General features: G+C 43.9%; 1 protein-coding gene across 4 annotated transcripts in view; it reads right to left on the reverse strand.

Moving 5' to 3' along the window:
* Positions 1 to 11605: 11605 nt before the first annotated feature.
* Positions 11606 to 17346, reverse strand: part of LOC139262275 (galectin-related protein) — a 41139-nt gene continuing 35398 nt past the window's right edge. For all 4 annotated transcript variants that reach the window (XM_070877429.1, XM_070877430.1, XM_070877428.1 and 1 more), the window contains exons 3-4: positions 14202 to 14376; positions 11606 to 12051 (exon numbers count right to left, since the gene is read on the reverse strand). In XM_070877429.1, coding sequence (XP_070733530.1) covers positions 11908 to 12051; positions 14202 to 14376 — 319 coding nt within the window. In that variant the 3' untranslated portion in view covers positions 11606 to 11907. The remainder of the gene's footprint in view (positions 12052 to 14201; positions 14377 to 17346) is intronic.

Consider the following 17346-nt stretch of genomic DNA (forward strand, 5'->3'; position numbering starts at 1 on the left):
CAAACATGGCTCGTAGGCTTTCAATGGTGGCAGTGGACGTGCTTACAGACATTATTACACACTCAATCCATTTTGAATAAGCATCCACAACAACCAAAAACATTTTGCCTAGAAACGGGCCAGCGAAGTCAACATGGATCCTAGACCACGGTTTGGAGGACCATGACCACAAACTTAACGGTGCCTCCCTGGGTGCATTGCTCAGTTGAGAGCAAGTGTTGCATTGGTGCACGTAAGACTCCAAATCTGAGTTGATGCCGGGCCACCACACATGGGATCTGGCTATAACTTTCATCATCTGGGTGGGTACTGTGTAGGTCGCGTATGGACGTTTCCCTGCCTTTCTTGGGCAAAACCATGCGATTACCCCACAAAAGACAGTCCGCCTGTATGGATAATTCGTCTTTGCGCCGCTGGAACGGCTTGGGCTCTTCAAGCATCTCCGCTGGGACGCTGGATCAGCTCTCATGGAGGACACAGTTTTTTTAAAAGGGACAGTAAAGAATCCTGGCTGGTCCAGGTCCTGATCTGGCGGGCCGTAACGGGTGATTTTTCGTTTCAAATGCATCCATCACCAAGAGCAAGTCTGCAGGCTGTGCCATTTCCACCCTGGTGGTGGGCAATGGTAGCCGACTGAGAGCATCAACGCAGTTCTCTGTGCCTGGCCTGTGGCGAATTACATATTTATATGCAGACAGCGTGAGTGCCCATCTTTGGATGCGAGCAGAGGTATTGGTATTAATTCCTTTGCTTTCTGAGAATAGCGCTATGAGCGGCTTATGGTTAGTTTCTAACTCGAACTTAACCCCAAACAGATACTGGTGCATTTTTTTTACCCCGTAAACGCATGCCAGAGCTTCTTTTTCAATCATGCTGTAGGCCCTTTCGGCCTTGGACAAACTCCTGGACACATAGGCGACCGGTTGCAATGTTCCCGATTCGTTTGCTTGTTGTAACACACACCCGACCCCGTACAAAGACACATCGCAAACTAGCACAAAACGTTTACATGGGTCATACAGAACAAGCAGTTTGTTGGAACGTAACAGGTTTCTGGCTTTCTCAAAAGCAGTCTCTTGTGATTTCCCCCATACCCAGTCCATCTCCCTTGCGTAGCAACACATGTAGAGGTTCTGGCAAGGTGCTTAACCCGGGTAGGAAATTACCAAAATAATTGAGTCCCAGGAACGACCACAGCTCCGTCACGTTCTGTGGCTTCAGCGTGTTTTTTATGGCCTCCGTCTTGGCGTCGGTGGGTCTGATGCCGTCTGCCACGATTCTTCTGCCCAAGAACTCGACCTCTGGTGCCAGGAAAACACACTTCGAGCGTTTCAACCGGAGTCCCTCACGATCTAGCCGACTTAAAACCTCTTCCAGGTTTTGCAAGTGTTCTATGGTGTCCCGACCTGTGATCAATATGTCGTCCTGGAAAACCACAGTGCGCGGAACCAACTTTAGCAGACTCTCCATGTTCCTTTGAAAAATAGCCATGGCCGATCGAATCCTAAACGGGCATCTATTGTAGATGAACAGACCTTTGTGCGTGTTGATGCAGGTGAGGCCTTTCTAAGATTCCGCCAGCTCCTGCGTCATGTAGGCCGAGGTCAGGTCCAACTTGGTGAACATCTTCCCTCCTGCCAGCGTCGCAAATAGGTCGTCTGCCTTGGATAGTGGGTACTGGTCCTGCAGCATAAAACGGTTAATCGTTACTTTATAGTCTCCACAAATTCTGACCGTGCCATCGCCCTTGAGAACCGGAACAATCGGACTGGCCCACTCATTGAACTCAACTGGCGTGATGATGCCCTCCCATTGCAGCCTGTCCAGCTCGATCTCCACTTTCTCTCGCATCATGTATGGTATCACACGTGCCTTGTGATGGATGGGTCGTGTACCGGGAACCAAGTGGATCTACACCTTCGCCCCAGAGAAATTTCCGATGCCTGGCTCAAACAACGACGGGAACTTGCTCAAAACCTGGGCACATGAGGCGTCATCGACGGACAAAAGCGCTCGGATGTCGTCCCAGTTCCAGCGGATTTTTCCCAGCCAGCTTCTGCCGAACAGTGTGGGGCCATCTCCTGGTACAATCCAAAGTGGTAGTTCGTACACCGGTCCATCATAGGAGACTTTTACTGCTGCACTGCCAATTACAGAGATCAGCTCTTTCGTGCAAGTTCTCAGCTTGGTATGAATAGGGCTCAGCTTGGGCCTTTGTGCCTTGTTGCACCGCAGCCTCTCGAAGGCCTTTTTGCTCATGACAGACTGACTCGCACCGTGTCCAATTCCATGGATACTGGAATTCCATTCAGTTCAACTTTTAACATGATCGGTGGACATTTCATAGTGAAGGTGTGTACCCCGTATACTTCTGCCTCCTCGGTTCGAGTATCTCGTTCTGTTTGATCCGCCATGGATCAGTCTTCCTCTGCAACGTGGTGGTTTACAGCTCGTCTGCACATTCGCTGGAGGTGTCCCATTGTTCCACAGCCTTTGCACTCATAATGTTTGAAGCGGCATTGATGGGCTCGATGATCACCTCCGCAGCGCCAACAAGGTGTTAACTGCCTCGCATTCACACTTGATGGCGGACTCCTTGTCATCTGAGGTCGTGCAGCTGCAGGCGTGTACGTTCTGCCATATGCATTCCCACTTGAAAACGACGTTACTTTGTGTACAGTATTTGCCGATGCATCTTTATGCTGCAAAATTTGTTTGGTGTTATCACTGGTGGACATAAATGCCTGACTATCATTATGACTTTGCTCAGGTTTGGTGTTTCAACAGTCAATAGTTTGCGAAGGATAACCTCATGGCCAATGCCAAGCACAAAAATGCCTCTTAGCATTTGCTTCAGGAATCCAGCGAATTCGCAATGTCCTGCAAGGCGCCTTAGTTCGGCGTCGTAGCTCGCCACTTCCTGGCCTTCAGACTGTTGACATGTATAAAATCTGTACCTTGCCATCAGAACGCGCTCCTTCGGATTTAGGTGCTCCTGGACCAGCGTACACAGTTCTTCATACGATTTGGCTGTTGGTTTCACCGGAGCAAGAAGATTCTTCATGAGGCCATAGGTTGTTGCCCCGCAGACGGTGAGGAGGATCGCCCTTCGTTTGACAGCGTTCTCATTCCCTTCCAGCTCATTGGCCACGAAGTATTGGTCGAGTCGCTCCACGAAGGCTTCCCAATCGTCATCTTGAGAATTTCTCCAGAATACCAAGAGTTCTCTGCATTTTCGTGTGATGGTTCGTTATTTATTGCTCGTCGCCAGTTGTTATATCTCAAATAAAGCAATGTGACTGAGTACTGTGGACTTGAGTAAGTGTGACCTTAGTCTCTTTATTCTGACTCCAGAGTGCTGGCACAGCATGGGAGGCCTGCTTATATGCAGTGCTCCCAAGGGATGCTGGGGTCCATTGGGACTCCAACAGATGCGCCCTCTGGTGGCGGTAGAATGCTGGTTACAATGTGTTGCATACATAACAGGCAGAGTCCAGGCTTTCCTACTAATGGTTGTGTGCCTGGACTGGCGACTGATGATGATAATGAGGAGGGGAATTCACAGGGGTTCCTACTCCTGAATTCTATCCAATGACAACAGCCAGAAAATTAACATGCCAGGCTTGGCTGTGATGTTCTCATGGTCAAACAGTCTGATAATGCACCTTGTCTCAGCTCTCATAGTACCATAGAGTCGCTGACACCTGCAGAACCCTATTCCGTGTGATTCCATTAAGAAATGTATCAGTTCAAGCAGAAAACAAAGAAGCATTCAGGAATCGTCATTAGAAGTTTTTTTTTTCTGACTTTGCCACTGGTCCAGTGAGCTGTACAGACCAGGAAAGTCCCAGGTTCAATCCCTGGACTTTGCTGAGTAAGTTGATCTGAGCAAGAGTGGTAGCAGGGACACTGAATTTGGTGTCCTTGGCTTATCATTTTCAGAAACTCTTGCTCAAAGTGAATGTGAGGAGAAGATCAAACTCCCTTGTGCTCCCCCGCCCCCCCACTCCCCAACTTACCACAGGTGAATGGTGTGTTGACATGATCTGTCAAGGCTAACACATGAATGTTTGCCACTTGGGTAAAGTTCTGGAGAGTGCCTGTGTAACCAAACCCCAGTAAGAATCCACGCTTTAAAGGGTGGGAAGAAAAATTGGTGCAGACAATTGTTTGGGTGGAATGGGGGGCGGAATGGAATGTTTTTGTTTTAATTTAACGAGTCTGGAGCAAGTCTTCATATTTCCAATTTTCTCTCTTTTTCTTCTCCTCTCCTCTCCTGAAGGTGTTGACTCCTCACTAGGTGGTATGGTACCACAGACACTAGCAACCTTCTGGTGGCTTGTCCAAGTAGCCATTTATGTGCCAGTCCAGTAAATGTTGACAGTCTATTCAACTGTGGAAGCATGAGAGCCGAGCCCAATCCTGTTCTCCACCAACATCCACACACATGTCCTTTCCCATTGGAGGAGACTGTTGGTAGCATCCAACAGAGTTCATCAGAAGTAAATTTAACTCTGTCCTCATCTAATGTCCATACAAGTGTGGTTCCAGCAGGGTTCACTGGATAGTAAACAGCAGCAGGAACCCTAACTGATTTTTACCCTACATAGCCAGAAACAAAAAGTAAAGATTCATAATGAAGAACAACAGAGAGGCCCCCATCAGTTGAGTGTGAAAGTGCTGGAAGAGAAAATAAACGTAAACTGTCTCGCACTGGCAATCTCTGGGATTGGTCGATGGTATCATCATCATCATAGGCAGTCCCTCGAAGACTTGCTTCCACTCTAAAAGTGAGTTCTTAGGTGACTGAACAGTCCAATACGGGAATTACAGTCTCTGTAACATGTAGGACAGACAGTTGTTGAAGGATGGGTGGGGAGTCTGGTTTGCCGCACGCTCCTTCCACTGTCTACGCTTGTTTTCTGCATTCTCTTGGCAACGAGACTCTAGGTGCTCAGCGCCCTCCCGGATTCTCTTCCTCCACTTAGGGCGGTCTTTGGCCGGGGACTCCCAGGTGTCGGTGGGGATGTTGCATTTTATCAAGGCGGCTTTGAGAGTGTCCTTGAAACGTTCCCTCTGCCCACCTGGGGCTTGCTTGCTGTGTAGGAGTTCCAAGTAGAGCGCTTGCTTTGGGAGTCTTGTGTCAGGCATGCAAACAATGTGGCCCGCCCAATGGAGCTGGTCGAGTGTGGTCAGTGCTTCGATGCTGGAGATGTTGGCCTGATCGAGGACACTGACGTTGGTGCGTCTGTCCTCCCAGGGGATTTGCAGGATCTTGCGGAGACAGCATTGGTGGTATTTCTCCAGCACTTGTTGTAGCTCCGTCAGTCCTAGATGAGTTGCAGTTTTTATAGGCTAGGACTTGGAGCTTTTGGACTCTACCAAACCCTGAGCTGAGCTTCAAACTCCACATCCACACCATCATCAAGATTATCTATTTCCACCGAGGTAAAATAGCCCATCTCTGTACCGCCACTAAAATCCCCTCCAGATTTGATTTCTCTTGGGCTCTCCACCGCAACCTTCAAAGCTTCAAGCCCTATCCTACACAAACTGCAGTTCATCCCAGGTTCTGCTGCCCACAATCTATCCCATGTTAAATCCTAGTCACCTAATGTATCCATTCTCATGACTCCTGCTGGATCTCCATCAACAGATTGCTTTCAAAATCCTCATCTATAAATCCCTCCATAGCCTTGCTCCACCTTACCACTCTAACCTCCCTCAACCCCACATTCCAGCTCAGGTCCACTGTTGATTGTGCAGGGGTGAGATTGGTCTCCGGTGGTTGTGCAAAGAAGGCGATAGCGAATCAGAATCCCTTTTTACATTCCGCCCGATTTTTTTTTTTCCATTCAAGCCAACAGAAAATAAATTTGGGCAAGGTGAAAAACGGGCTGCCGATTTAGTATCACCTGTTTTGCATGACTACCAAAGACCAATTTCACCTCCTGTGTTTTTACCTCCCAACCCCTCCTCCTCTGCTCCACAATCAGTGGCAAAGCCTTCAGCCATCCTCTCTGAAATTGTCAGCCTGACCCCTTCACCTGCTTTCCTTTCTCCCCACCTTCAAAAGTGTCCTCGGTCATCTCTTATTCTTCTCTCAATTCGTGATTGTTTATTGCCCACCCTCTCATGGTGGGCCTTGGGACATTTTTATCCATTAAAGGCTTTCAGAGGCAGAGAAGGAACATTTCAATGACTCTTTGAATGAGATCGAGATAACCTCCTTGGTCTTTGATTTAAAAAAAACAAAAATTCTAGGAACTAAGTGGGCATCAGGCATATATTTTTATCAATGTCAGGATAATTTGAAAGAGGAAAGTCAAGAGTTCAGAGAAATGTTGGGAAGAGGAGTAATTAACTACTTAATTAATGACCTTTAATAAAAAGGAAGTCAGGAGGAAGTGGAGAATTAAAGGCCTATCATGTTTCTCCATGTTGATTATAACATTTTAACTAAGGTATTTAGCAAAGGGTGCGAGAGAAAATAATAGAGAATTAAAAACAGAAGGGCATAGACTTTTCACAAATGTGGACTACAAATAATGAAAAGGTTATGATTGAAAATACAATTTAAACTGATAAGCAAAATTGTAAGTTTTGGTCTGGCACAAAACCAGAACACTAAATGAGACACAGACCATAAAAGAGCCATTTTATATTGAAACCAAAGATGTTTAAAATTGATCTGCAGCTTATACTATGAACAGTTGAGCTTTATAGACTACAATATCCCAGGTTTGATCGTTGGACTGTGGTGAGAGCACCTCATTTGGCCAGGAAACTAGAGTTTAAAAAAAAAACTAGCATTTCCCCTCCCTTGTAAAACATTAATGGGGCTTCACCCAAAACTCTGATTGGGGTGTTATTTTTTTTCTTATCTGTATCAGACTAACACATCATCTAAAAGTAACCCAGATACCTTCCTTGGGGACAACAGCAAGGGGGCCCAGAATTAATTTGAAATCATGCAATATCACATGCCCCCAAATTTTAAAATCTCGTGATTTTGAAATTTAAAATTAAGTGAATGTTTTTTCAGCAGTCTCAGTAACGTGTATGGTTTTTGTCTCCCACGACTCCTGGCTTGGCTTCTGTGAATTTTACTTGTCTCTCATTCCCTTTTCTGTCTGCAATATCAAGATAATGGTAAGCACACATTTTGTTCACTGACTGGGCCCCGAATTCCTTGTCTGCTCTGGTATGCAGTTGTTTATTTGCTGCTCTCTGCCGCAGTCTCCACTTCCTGAAATTGTTGACTCATATGGGTGCCTCAAGCTCCCATGGGCCCCCATCAGAAATCCAGATTGTTCAATACATTTTTGAATGGAATTGTGCTGTGAAATTTGTTTTAAAAAACTGATTTGTTCAGGGTTAAGGAGTTTAGTCCTACTTTCTTGCTTTAAACAACTGGATGAAAGTTTGTTACAAAAATCAAAGGATTCACAAGAATCTTAGTTTCTCGCATGAAAGATAAAATGATCAAAAGATGTTTAAAAAATTTTTTTTTTGTTGTGATAGTAATTGAATATTATTCAAGATTTTTGTTAGAAATATGAAGTGGGGTTACGGGGTTTGGTGGGGGAAAATCGAAGAAGAAGGCACGTACTGAACTTAATTAAATGCTTGTGTATGCCAACTACATGGTTAGTGCTGAAGTGAAAGATAGGCCACAACGGGGAGACTGATGAAACACAACTGACTAGAAACTTGTTAATATCATTAATACATATTTGGTTCAAATAAGAATAATTGCCTTTTCTCAAATTAAGGAATAATACTCACCTCAGTTAGTACCACAATATTCACCATCTAGCTCAGCTGTCTGTTTCTCAGGCTGGCCAAAGATTAGTCCAACGTGCAAAAGTATAGTTTTGATGTTAGTACCAATTTGTGCTCAAGTTGAACATATCAAAGCAGCACATGGTGTGCCTGCTGCTTTGTAAAGGACTGGCACAATACACAATAAGCTGACTGTTCTGGGCCCAGGCTTTTGCTTCATCACCACTACACATAATGAAATGCTGATTCACACCCAATCTCCACTGTTCCAAGGCCCATTGATCCCTGCATTAACTCACATCCCACCCCTGTGTACCTGAACATCTTTAAGGCGTGCCTCAATAGAATGTCGATTAAATGGCAATTCTTCTGAATTTATTTTAATTCTCTAATGTGATTTCACATATAAGAAAGCCCTACAGTAATTGTTTGATGCTCTCGTGTCTCTGACTCTTTAATAAAAGGGACATTTCTATCAGTGATCAAATGTGTTCAAAGAATGTAATTTTTATTTTTGCAATAACCTTGCCACATCCCACTGATTGGTGAGCCAGGTGGGTGAAATGTTTCTGTTCATACACCCCTGCCAATGCCAGTGTTGACTGTATCATTTTGAACCGAGCAGCGAGATCAATCTCGAGCTGCTAACGGCCAGGAATGTGTGGATCATGTAGCAGTGATCGGCACATAAGTACTCAAATTTTCATTTATTTTACTGTATTTTGAATTTAATTTACATAATTTTAGCTACTCAATATTGGAAGTGTTTAAATTTGTTGACTTGATGCTATTACTGTGGGCTGTTGAGCTGGTAATAGGTGAATTAATTAGTTCCATGAGGGTGTGATTAGATGTATTGTCTGATTGGTTGTTTTGTTCTGTGGCAATTGGGCTATTGTGTAAATTAAGACAGTATAAATCCCAGCTGAAAAATATTGATGTGAAAAGGCAATGGAGAGGGAATAGCCAGATTTTGGAACTCAACTCAACTCAACGGGAGTGATTGTGGCCTTGGTACTGAAATTTTCATTTATTTCACAGTATTTTGAGTTTAACATGGAGCTATTTAAACTTGTTTATTTGGTGACTTAACTGTGGACTAGTTTGAGCTGGTAATAGGCTAATTAATTGGTTACATGGGTAGTGCTTAGGTGTTCTCTGATTGGCTGTTTACTCCTTTGGTCGTTGGGCTGTTGTGGAAATTAAGACAGTATAGGTCTACATCCTGGCCAAGATAGCCATCAACAGGTCCAGGCAGCGGGCGGTCGTTTGGCCTGACTGCCTCTTCCGCAGCTACGTTCACGCCCAGGTTTCCCTGGAGATGGAGCTTGTGGTGTTCACTGGCACGCTCGAGGCCTTCTGTGATCGATGGGCACTGGAGTGCATCATCAGAACAGGCAACATTTTAATTTGATTTAAGTTTTAGTTAAAATTTGTTAATTTAGTCTTTATTGGTTGTGCCCCTTTAAAAAGGGGTCACGTGCTGAATCTTTGCCTGTAAGAGTCAGCATAGGTCTGCTGAGAATGAGGAGCGGGAAGATATGTCTTTATACAGAGGGCTGTTGGAGCATGGACCGTTTCCACTGGGAGTGGTTGTGACATTGTAGGTGAAAATTGGATTAATATTTGAAGCAGGGGGAGCTACAAGACTTTGGGATTAGAGCAGGGTAGTGGGATTAGTTTTGGATTGCTCTAGTGAAGATCTAGCACTGACATGATAGACTGAATGAATCTTTTCTGGAGCTGAGGTCATATGAGAGTGGGTCAAGGTGATGCACTTGCTGACCTCATTTCCAACACTTGTCTTGTAGTGATATACAAAACTTCTATTTGGCCTGTTCTGTGGATGGTGTAGTAAAGATTGTGGAAGGCGAAATTGCCCTATGCCCTGATTGGGGGTGGTAATCAGCTGGGGACTGGGACTTTCTGTGCCTGGTACAGAAGTCCTGTCTTTGCTGTTGAATTGGGCTTACTGCCCTCAAAGGCAGTGGAACACAATCTTATGTGTTCCACTTCCATTAGGGACGGGACCCGGGGCGCTACTGGGGCGAGGACTGCAGCGCTACGCAAATGCTCCGTGTAGGGGACGGCCACTGCGCACCTTGCAAGGCATCTGATGGCCACCAGGGTAGCGTGGGACCGGGCTTGCAGCCTGGCACCCAAAACGGAGTTCCGGGCTGTACGATGTCAGTCTGGACCATGCTAGGATGCAGTCAGTGGAGCTGACCCAAGAGTCGGCAAACTACTTAAGATGGCGGTGCGGGGCACTAACTACCTCTGCCCCACAAGCGGATGTCGGCCAGCTTTGTGACTCAACGAAGAAATTAGCATTCTTGATTCAGTTAGCTGAAATTGTTAGTTTGAAAAGCAAAATTCCTTTTCTAAAACACAGTAAAATGACCGTCTGACCAGCAGTTTTGGAGTTGTGCTAAGTGTTGGGGCTCCGACACTAACACTTGCAGCCTGAAATAATTTCTCAACCTCCTCGAACACCTCTCTGTTATCCAGCTCAGTGGGACTGCCCTCACTTGATTCCACTCTTACCTATCCAATCATAGCCAAAGTATCTCTCGCAATAGCTTCTCCACTCTGCAGTTACATCTGCTGTTCCCCTCAGCAACATCATTTGCAGACGTGATGTCTGCTTCCACATGTACGCTGACAACACTCTACGCTACTCTCTAGACCCCTCCAATGCCTCTCCAGGAACTTGAGAACATAAATCTAAGCTGACACTCCAGTGCAGTACTGAGGGAGTGCTGCATTGTTGGAGGTGCTATCTTTCGGATGAAACGTTCAACCGAGGCCCTCTCGCTCTCGGGTGGACGTAAAAGATCTGTTGGCACTATTTCAAAAAGAAGGGGAGTTATCTCTGGTGTCCTGGCCAATATTTATCCCGCAATCAACATAACAAAAAAACAGATTATCTGGTCATTGTCACATTGCTGTTTGTGGCTTGCTTGTGCACAAATTGGCTGCCCCTTTCCCCACATTACAACAATGACTACATTGCTTTGAGACGTCCGGTGGACCTGAAAGGCGCTATATAAATGCAAGTCTTTTTCTGTGTTGTCCGATTGCTTAGCAAACACTGACATTGACTTTATAGTTCAGCTTTTCTTTCTGAAATGTTAATGGGGTGTCAGTAAAATGCTATGTTAGTAAGTGTACAATCCTCATCACTTCTAGCAGGCATGTTCATGTGAACAAAATTTGCCCACTATAGGTGATGGCAGTGTAACAAATGATGGTGTGAAGCAAAGAACTTGGAGGGTGATTTAGAAGTCTGCACTCACAACCGATTAATCTGTCAACATTGCTAAGAATAAAACCATGGAAACATCAGGTGTCTGTAGGAGGGTGAGTTATACTGGCTGGGCGTACTCTCATCTTTAACGGTGCTGGAATGTGTCGCCTCAATTCATTATCATTTTTAAGTTGGGTCATATGTAACCCAAATGAGAAAAGAATGCTTTCCAAAGTTTATAACCGAGCCAGCAAAAAGGGCTCACATCAGTGGCAGGAGTTCTAGAGGCCATGGGGTAGGGTTAGGATTTAATGACAAGTAATTGTAAGGTGCTAACAGCTGCTTGAACTGCCGAGATAGCTGACGCGCTGAACACGTGCCATTTGCTAGATATAGGTGGCTGTCTGGGATAAGCGGGGACAGTGTATGTAGGGATGGTATGTCCTTTATTGTTCGTGGAATCGTTCTGATGTACTCTGAATAACTGGACTAAGAAAACCATCATTATTAATGCAATGAGAAGGCTGACTGTTTGCAGTGCGATGTGAACAATTCAAAGCAAATGCAGACGGATCTTGGAACATCAGAAATATTTAATTACAGAAAGGGAAAAGCTCTTAACTTGGTCCAATTTGTTGGTACACATTTGAAGTCCAATCAGATTTTTGAAAAACATAAGTGCACAGAACTGTCTTGAACAAATCCTGATGATTATAAAAAAAAAATACGTTTGCAGAAAATTATGCTGCTGCTCAGAACGACAGTTGGTGCAGGATCAGAGAGTCTGCAGACTTAAAAAAAAATCTTAGCAAGTTATAAAATCGGGGAAACCACTCCTACCTGTTAATGTGCCTTTTTAACTACTATTACAAAAATCAAGCTACTTTCGTCAGTCGAACGTCACCTATAATTTTTAAAGCAGTTAGTTTTTGTAGTTGCTGGACGCGATATGTAAAATCAAATAGCTGCTGTCCATCGACCTGGACCCGGAACTGCTGATGTTCACATAGGATTTCCATCTGAAATCAAATATTTGTACAATTTGTGACATATTTTCAATCATGGAATCATTCAGACCATTGTACCTGTGCCGGTTCTTTGATCGAGCTATCCAATTAGTCCCACTCACCTGCTCTTTCCCCATAGCCCTGCAAATGTTTCCTTTTCAAGTATTTATCCAATTCCTTAAAGTTACTATTGAATCTGCTTCTACCACCCTTTCAGGCAGTGCATTCCAGATCCTAACAATTTGCTATGTTTTAAAAAAAAAAATGTCTCATCATCTCTTCTCTGGTTCTTCTGCTGATTATCTTAAATCTGTGATCCCTGGTTACCGATCCACCTGTCAGTGGAAACCGTTTCTCCTTATTTACTCAATCAAATCTCCAAGATTTTGAACACACCTATTAAATCTCCCCTTAACTCTCTCTCCTCTAAGGAGAACAATCTCAGCTTCGCGAGTCTCTCCATATAACCGAAGTCCCTCATTCCTGGTATATTGTGCTAAATTTCCTCTGCGCCCTCTCTAAGGCTTTGACATCCTTCCTAAAGCGTGGTGCCCAGAATTGGACACACTATTCCATCTGAGGCCTAACTAATAATTAATAAAGGTTAAGTCTAACTTCCTTGCTTTTGTTCGCTGCCTCTATTTATAAAATCATGGATCCTGTATTTTTATGAACATGTCCTGCCAACTTCAAAGCTTTGTATGTGAATCTCCAGGTCACTCTGTTCTTGCATCCCCATAACAATTGTACCATGTTGTTTATGTTGCCTCTCCATCCTTCCAAAATGCATCACCAGTGAACGCAGCTCAGACGTCTTGGTTCAATGAACAAAATCAAAGCAGAAAAGCAGTCTGCCAGCTTTAATGTGTTTGTTTTTTATAGGATCATTGATATCTGGCACCAAGTTACAAAATAAAACATTCACTCTTGTTTATCAAAGTGTTGGAACCCAAAGGTGGAGTTATAGCTTTCATTGTTCTGTGCCAGTTGTAAATAGTTGGCAATCATTCAAACATGTGCTTACCCCCTTCACCACTGTCTGAGCATGGCTTCATGGTGAGACACCAGTGGAAGGGTAGTGAAGTGGACTGGCTGAGGTTGTTTTTCCTTGTAAAGGTACTGCACATTTCCAGAAAATGAACTGAATTCAATACATTGAAGTTAGTTATGTACAGGTGTAGATTTTTGGGAACAAGAGTCTGAAAATTTGAATCATCTGTGCAATTATGTACAGTCTGAATCTTTTTTTTTTTGTTTTACTCTTGCTGATGGGATTATTTCATACCAACCACATGCTTAATAGCATATAGTTAGCATGGACCAATGTGACTAAGACCACGTTTGATCTCTGGCCACATGCAACATTTCTTCCATATCATCCCAGATATTTATATTCAAATACCTCAAACAGTTATAGTTACAATAACTTATATATATTTAAGTGCACACAGTACTCCAATTGTGATCTAATCAGTGTTCGCCTCACCTATCCTTCATGCTCACGTGCACTTCATAGAATCATATAGTACAGAAGGAAGCCTTTCAGCCCACTGTGCCTATGCCGGCTCTTTGAAAGGGCTATCCAATTAGTCCCACTTTCCTGCTCTTTCGTCCCCATCAGTCTGGACTGGATTTGAACCCAGGTTCCAGAGTTTAAAGGCTAGTGTCTAACCTACAACACCACCCAACAGCCAATAGAGATAGAGAATTACCAATTAGGTGTGGCCATTTTGTTTTTATCCTCTTTATTAACCCAAGGGCACCGATGCCAGTTGTTGTGCTCTCACTGCGACTCTGGCTCAGATCAGTTAACTCAGCACAGATGAGGGATTAGGCCTGGCATGTCTCTGCTGCTCATTGTATGGTTGGTGGGGAGTATTCCTAAACGGAGGGATCAAAGATTTTGAACATAACTGCTCCACCAAGAAATTATTTTCCTTTATTATGCATAGAATTGGTAGAAAAGAACTGTTCCATTTATGCATTTGCCCAGTACAAGTAAAAATTCCACTATTGTGCTTGCTAGCTTGTGATTTTCTGCACATTCACTTTAGAACAAATGGTATATCTACACTGTCTTGTCTTTCACATATTTCATGAGGATACTACCTAAAAATGGCATAATTTTAATGTAGTTTTATTTGAGGAAAGTTGACACTCACCTTGAAGTGCTGCATAGGTGTGAAAGGAAAATAAGGTATGTTTTTCTCTTCTTTTCCCCATTTGCCTGAAACTTTGGCATTTCGTATAACTGAGCGATCCTGGAAACTAACAGTCACTTCAAGGCCTATGTCTGTCTCTGGTTCAGAAGGGTTGTTGATGAGACTTATAACGAAGCTGTTGGATAATTGCAAGTGCAAGCATTAGCCACAAGTGATCACAAAAAAAAGTCACATTTGAAAAGTCGGTCTTATTTTCTACTCACTTTCTCCTTGTACTCTTGTTCGAGGCAGCCACCCGTGCTGGATTACTGGCTCACAAATGGCATCAATTCTCGGGTATTTCACCTAAGCGACCATTATTCATGGGATTCTTGACTGTAATCTCAGTAGGCTATTCAAATGTGGTATACCACATCAAACCCAATCCTGGCCTCACCTGGCAGATACATTTTCAGCTGCTATTGCTGATGGTGAAAATGCTGGCCAAATGTTTCTTTCCCTAGTCAGACCCAATGAGGCTAATTATAGCAACCCACTGTGATCAGTCAACCTTGCACAGATCAAGGCTGGAACTTGGGAACTTCCTAGTCTGTATGCTTTAGTACCACACCATATTTAATACTGGGACTCTGCTGCAACCGCTGTGCTAAAGAGTAAACCAAAAATGGCCTATATCTATGATGTATTCTGTGATTCTTTGAAGTGTTCTAATAGTGTGACTTTAGAACCACAATGGATGAAAATTTAAATTTGAATGTAATCATAGAATGATATGGCACAGAAGGCCATTCAGCCCATCATACCTGTGCCAGATCTTTGATAGAGCTATCTCATTAGTCCCACTCCATTCTTCTTTCCCCATAGGGTTGTTTTTTTTTCCTTCCAAGTGTTTATCCAATTCCTTTTTAAAAGTTAGTATTGAATCTGCATCCACCACCCTTTCAGGCAGTGCATTCCAGATCACAACAACTCGCTGCCTAATTTTTTTTCCCTCTTCTGTCGCCTCCAATTACCTTAAATCTGTGTCCTCTGGTTATCAGCCCTCCTGTCACTGGAAAGAGTTTTTCCATATTTACTCTATCAAAGCTGTTCATGATTTTGAACACATCTATCAAATCTCCTCTTAACCTTCTCTGCTCTAAGAACAACAACCCCAGTTTCTCCACATAAATTAAGTCCATCATCACTAGTAACATTCTAGTAAATATCTCTCCGGCTTTGACATCTTAAAGTGCGATGTCCAGAATTGAACACAACACTCCAGCTGAGGCCTAACCATTATTTTATTATGGTTTAGCATAACTTCCTTGCTTTTGTACTCTCCGCCTCTATTAATAAAGCCAATGATCCCATATGCTTTTTGAACAGCCTATTCAACTTGTCCTACCATCTTCAAAGACTTGTGTACACACACCCCCAGGTCCCTGCACCCCCTTTAAAACTGTATCATTTAGTTTTTATTGTCTCTCCATTAAATTTCATCTGCCATGTCTGCCCATTTCACCAGTCTGTTACTATCCTCCTCATTGTCTACTACACTGCTGAGTTCTGTCATCTGTAAACTTTGAAATTATGCCCTGTATACCCATGTCCATGTTGTTAATATATATCAAAATAGGAAATTGCTAATAGTTTAGAGTGGGTGAGGGGTTATGATCGAGATAAAACCAATTCCACGCAGTGTAACTGGGTTTCAGCTATCAACTCATACTGTTAGTAAACTTGAGCACTATACAGTTGAACCTCCCTTATCCGTTAAATTGGATGGTACAGGTACTGAGCAAGGAGATATTGGGGCTGGGAGTGGGGCAGAGAGATCGTGGGGTGGGGCGGGGTCAGGCCAGCGATTGCGGGAGTCGGCAGCGAGGAAAGACTTCAATTTGTTCATGTCAGGAGTTCTGCACATTCGCGACCCGGTGACCGGGAATGGTTCTGGATGAGGGGAGGTTCTGGATAAGGGAGGTTCAAGCTGCGCAAGTTCAGGTATTTGTCAAATACTCGAGGAATGGGTATGCTTTCTGCTAACAGCACAATTGTCCATTTCTATTTAGAGCAGAAAAAGGTCCCATCAGGACACCTGGCTTGGTTGTCATCTGCAACATTCACACGTAATTGGATGCCGTGGTTGTTGGGGCTGGCTCCTCTACCTCTGGTTACTGTGTGTGGGACCACTGCTTGTCTCTCCCCTTGGAGTTGAATGCATAGTAGTTTTGAAGTCGCTGATTTGTGATGCAGAAACTGGGTCAGATCCGATTTCTAGAAGGAAAACTAGGCTGGGTATTCCAGGAAGGTTGGCTGCTCTGGTTGGCTAGAACCAATTCAGTAAAGTCGATCTGATGTTGAGGCAAGCCAAAATGTGAACCCCCTCTTCCTTTAGCTGCAAAGATACTGCTCGTAACTAGCAGTAATTCCTTGTTTTTCAGGTAGGTGTAGAGGGAAGTTACATTTTTGTGACACAATTTTCTGAATTACTCCAGGGTTCTCCTCCACATTTAATCTTGTATTTTTCCTCACTGGTAAGGAACTTGAACTTCTGGCTAGCCACGTTCTCAAACTGCGCTCAATCCATTCGATGACGCAATGCATTCGAGTGGGGTGGGGGGTGGGCAGTGGGGGTGGGGGCAGGCAGGCTGCCACAGCTGAGCACCCGATGTTGACCATGGGTTGAAAGCTCACTTCACTGATGACGACCTAGTTGAGCTGGGAATTTGAATTCAAATGAATAAATAACTTGAATTAAAAAAGGTAAGAATTAGGCAACAAAATTTCAATGAGACATTTTCTGCAAAATTTTGATTCAAATGTCACTATTTGAATAAAGCAGCTTCCAGTTCTGATGAAAGGCCATCGACGTGAAATATTAACTCTTTTTCTCTCTCCACAGATGCTGCCTGATTTGCTGAGTGTTTCCAGCTTTGTTTTAATTTCACCTTCGTTGACTTCCTGTGACATGGCTCCTGGAGAGTGAGGGTGATGAGTGTCTACGCGCACTAATGATGTGGATCAATGGCAGTGGGGGCTGCACATGCACAAAAGGGTCAAAGTTGATATGGGCTGAGCAGTCCAAAGGGCATGGAAAGATCAGACTTGTAGGCAGATCATAAGAACAACATTAACGTGTACAAATTGGCATTATAACCTTTTA

The sequence above is a fragment of the Pristiophorus japonicus genome, chromosome 4 (genome assembly GCF_044704955.1).
Source record: "Pristiophorus japonicus isolate sPriJap1 chromosome 4, sPriJap1.hap1, whole genome shotgun sequence".
Taxonomy (NCBI): domain Eukaryota; kingdom Metazoa; phylum Chordata; class Chondrichthyes; family Pristiophoridae; genus Pristiophorus; species Pristiophorus japonicus.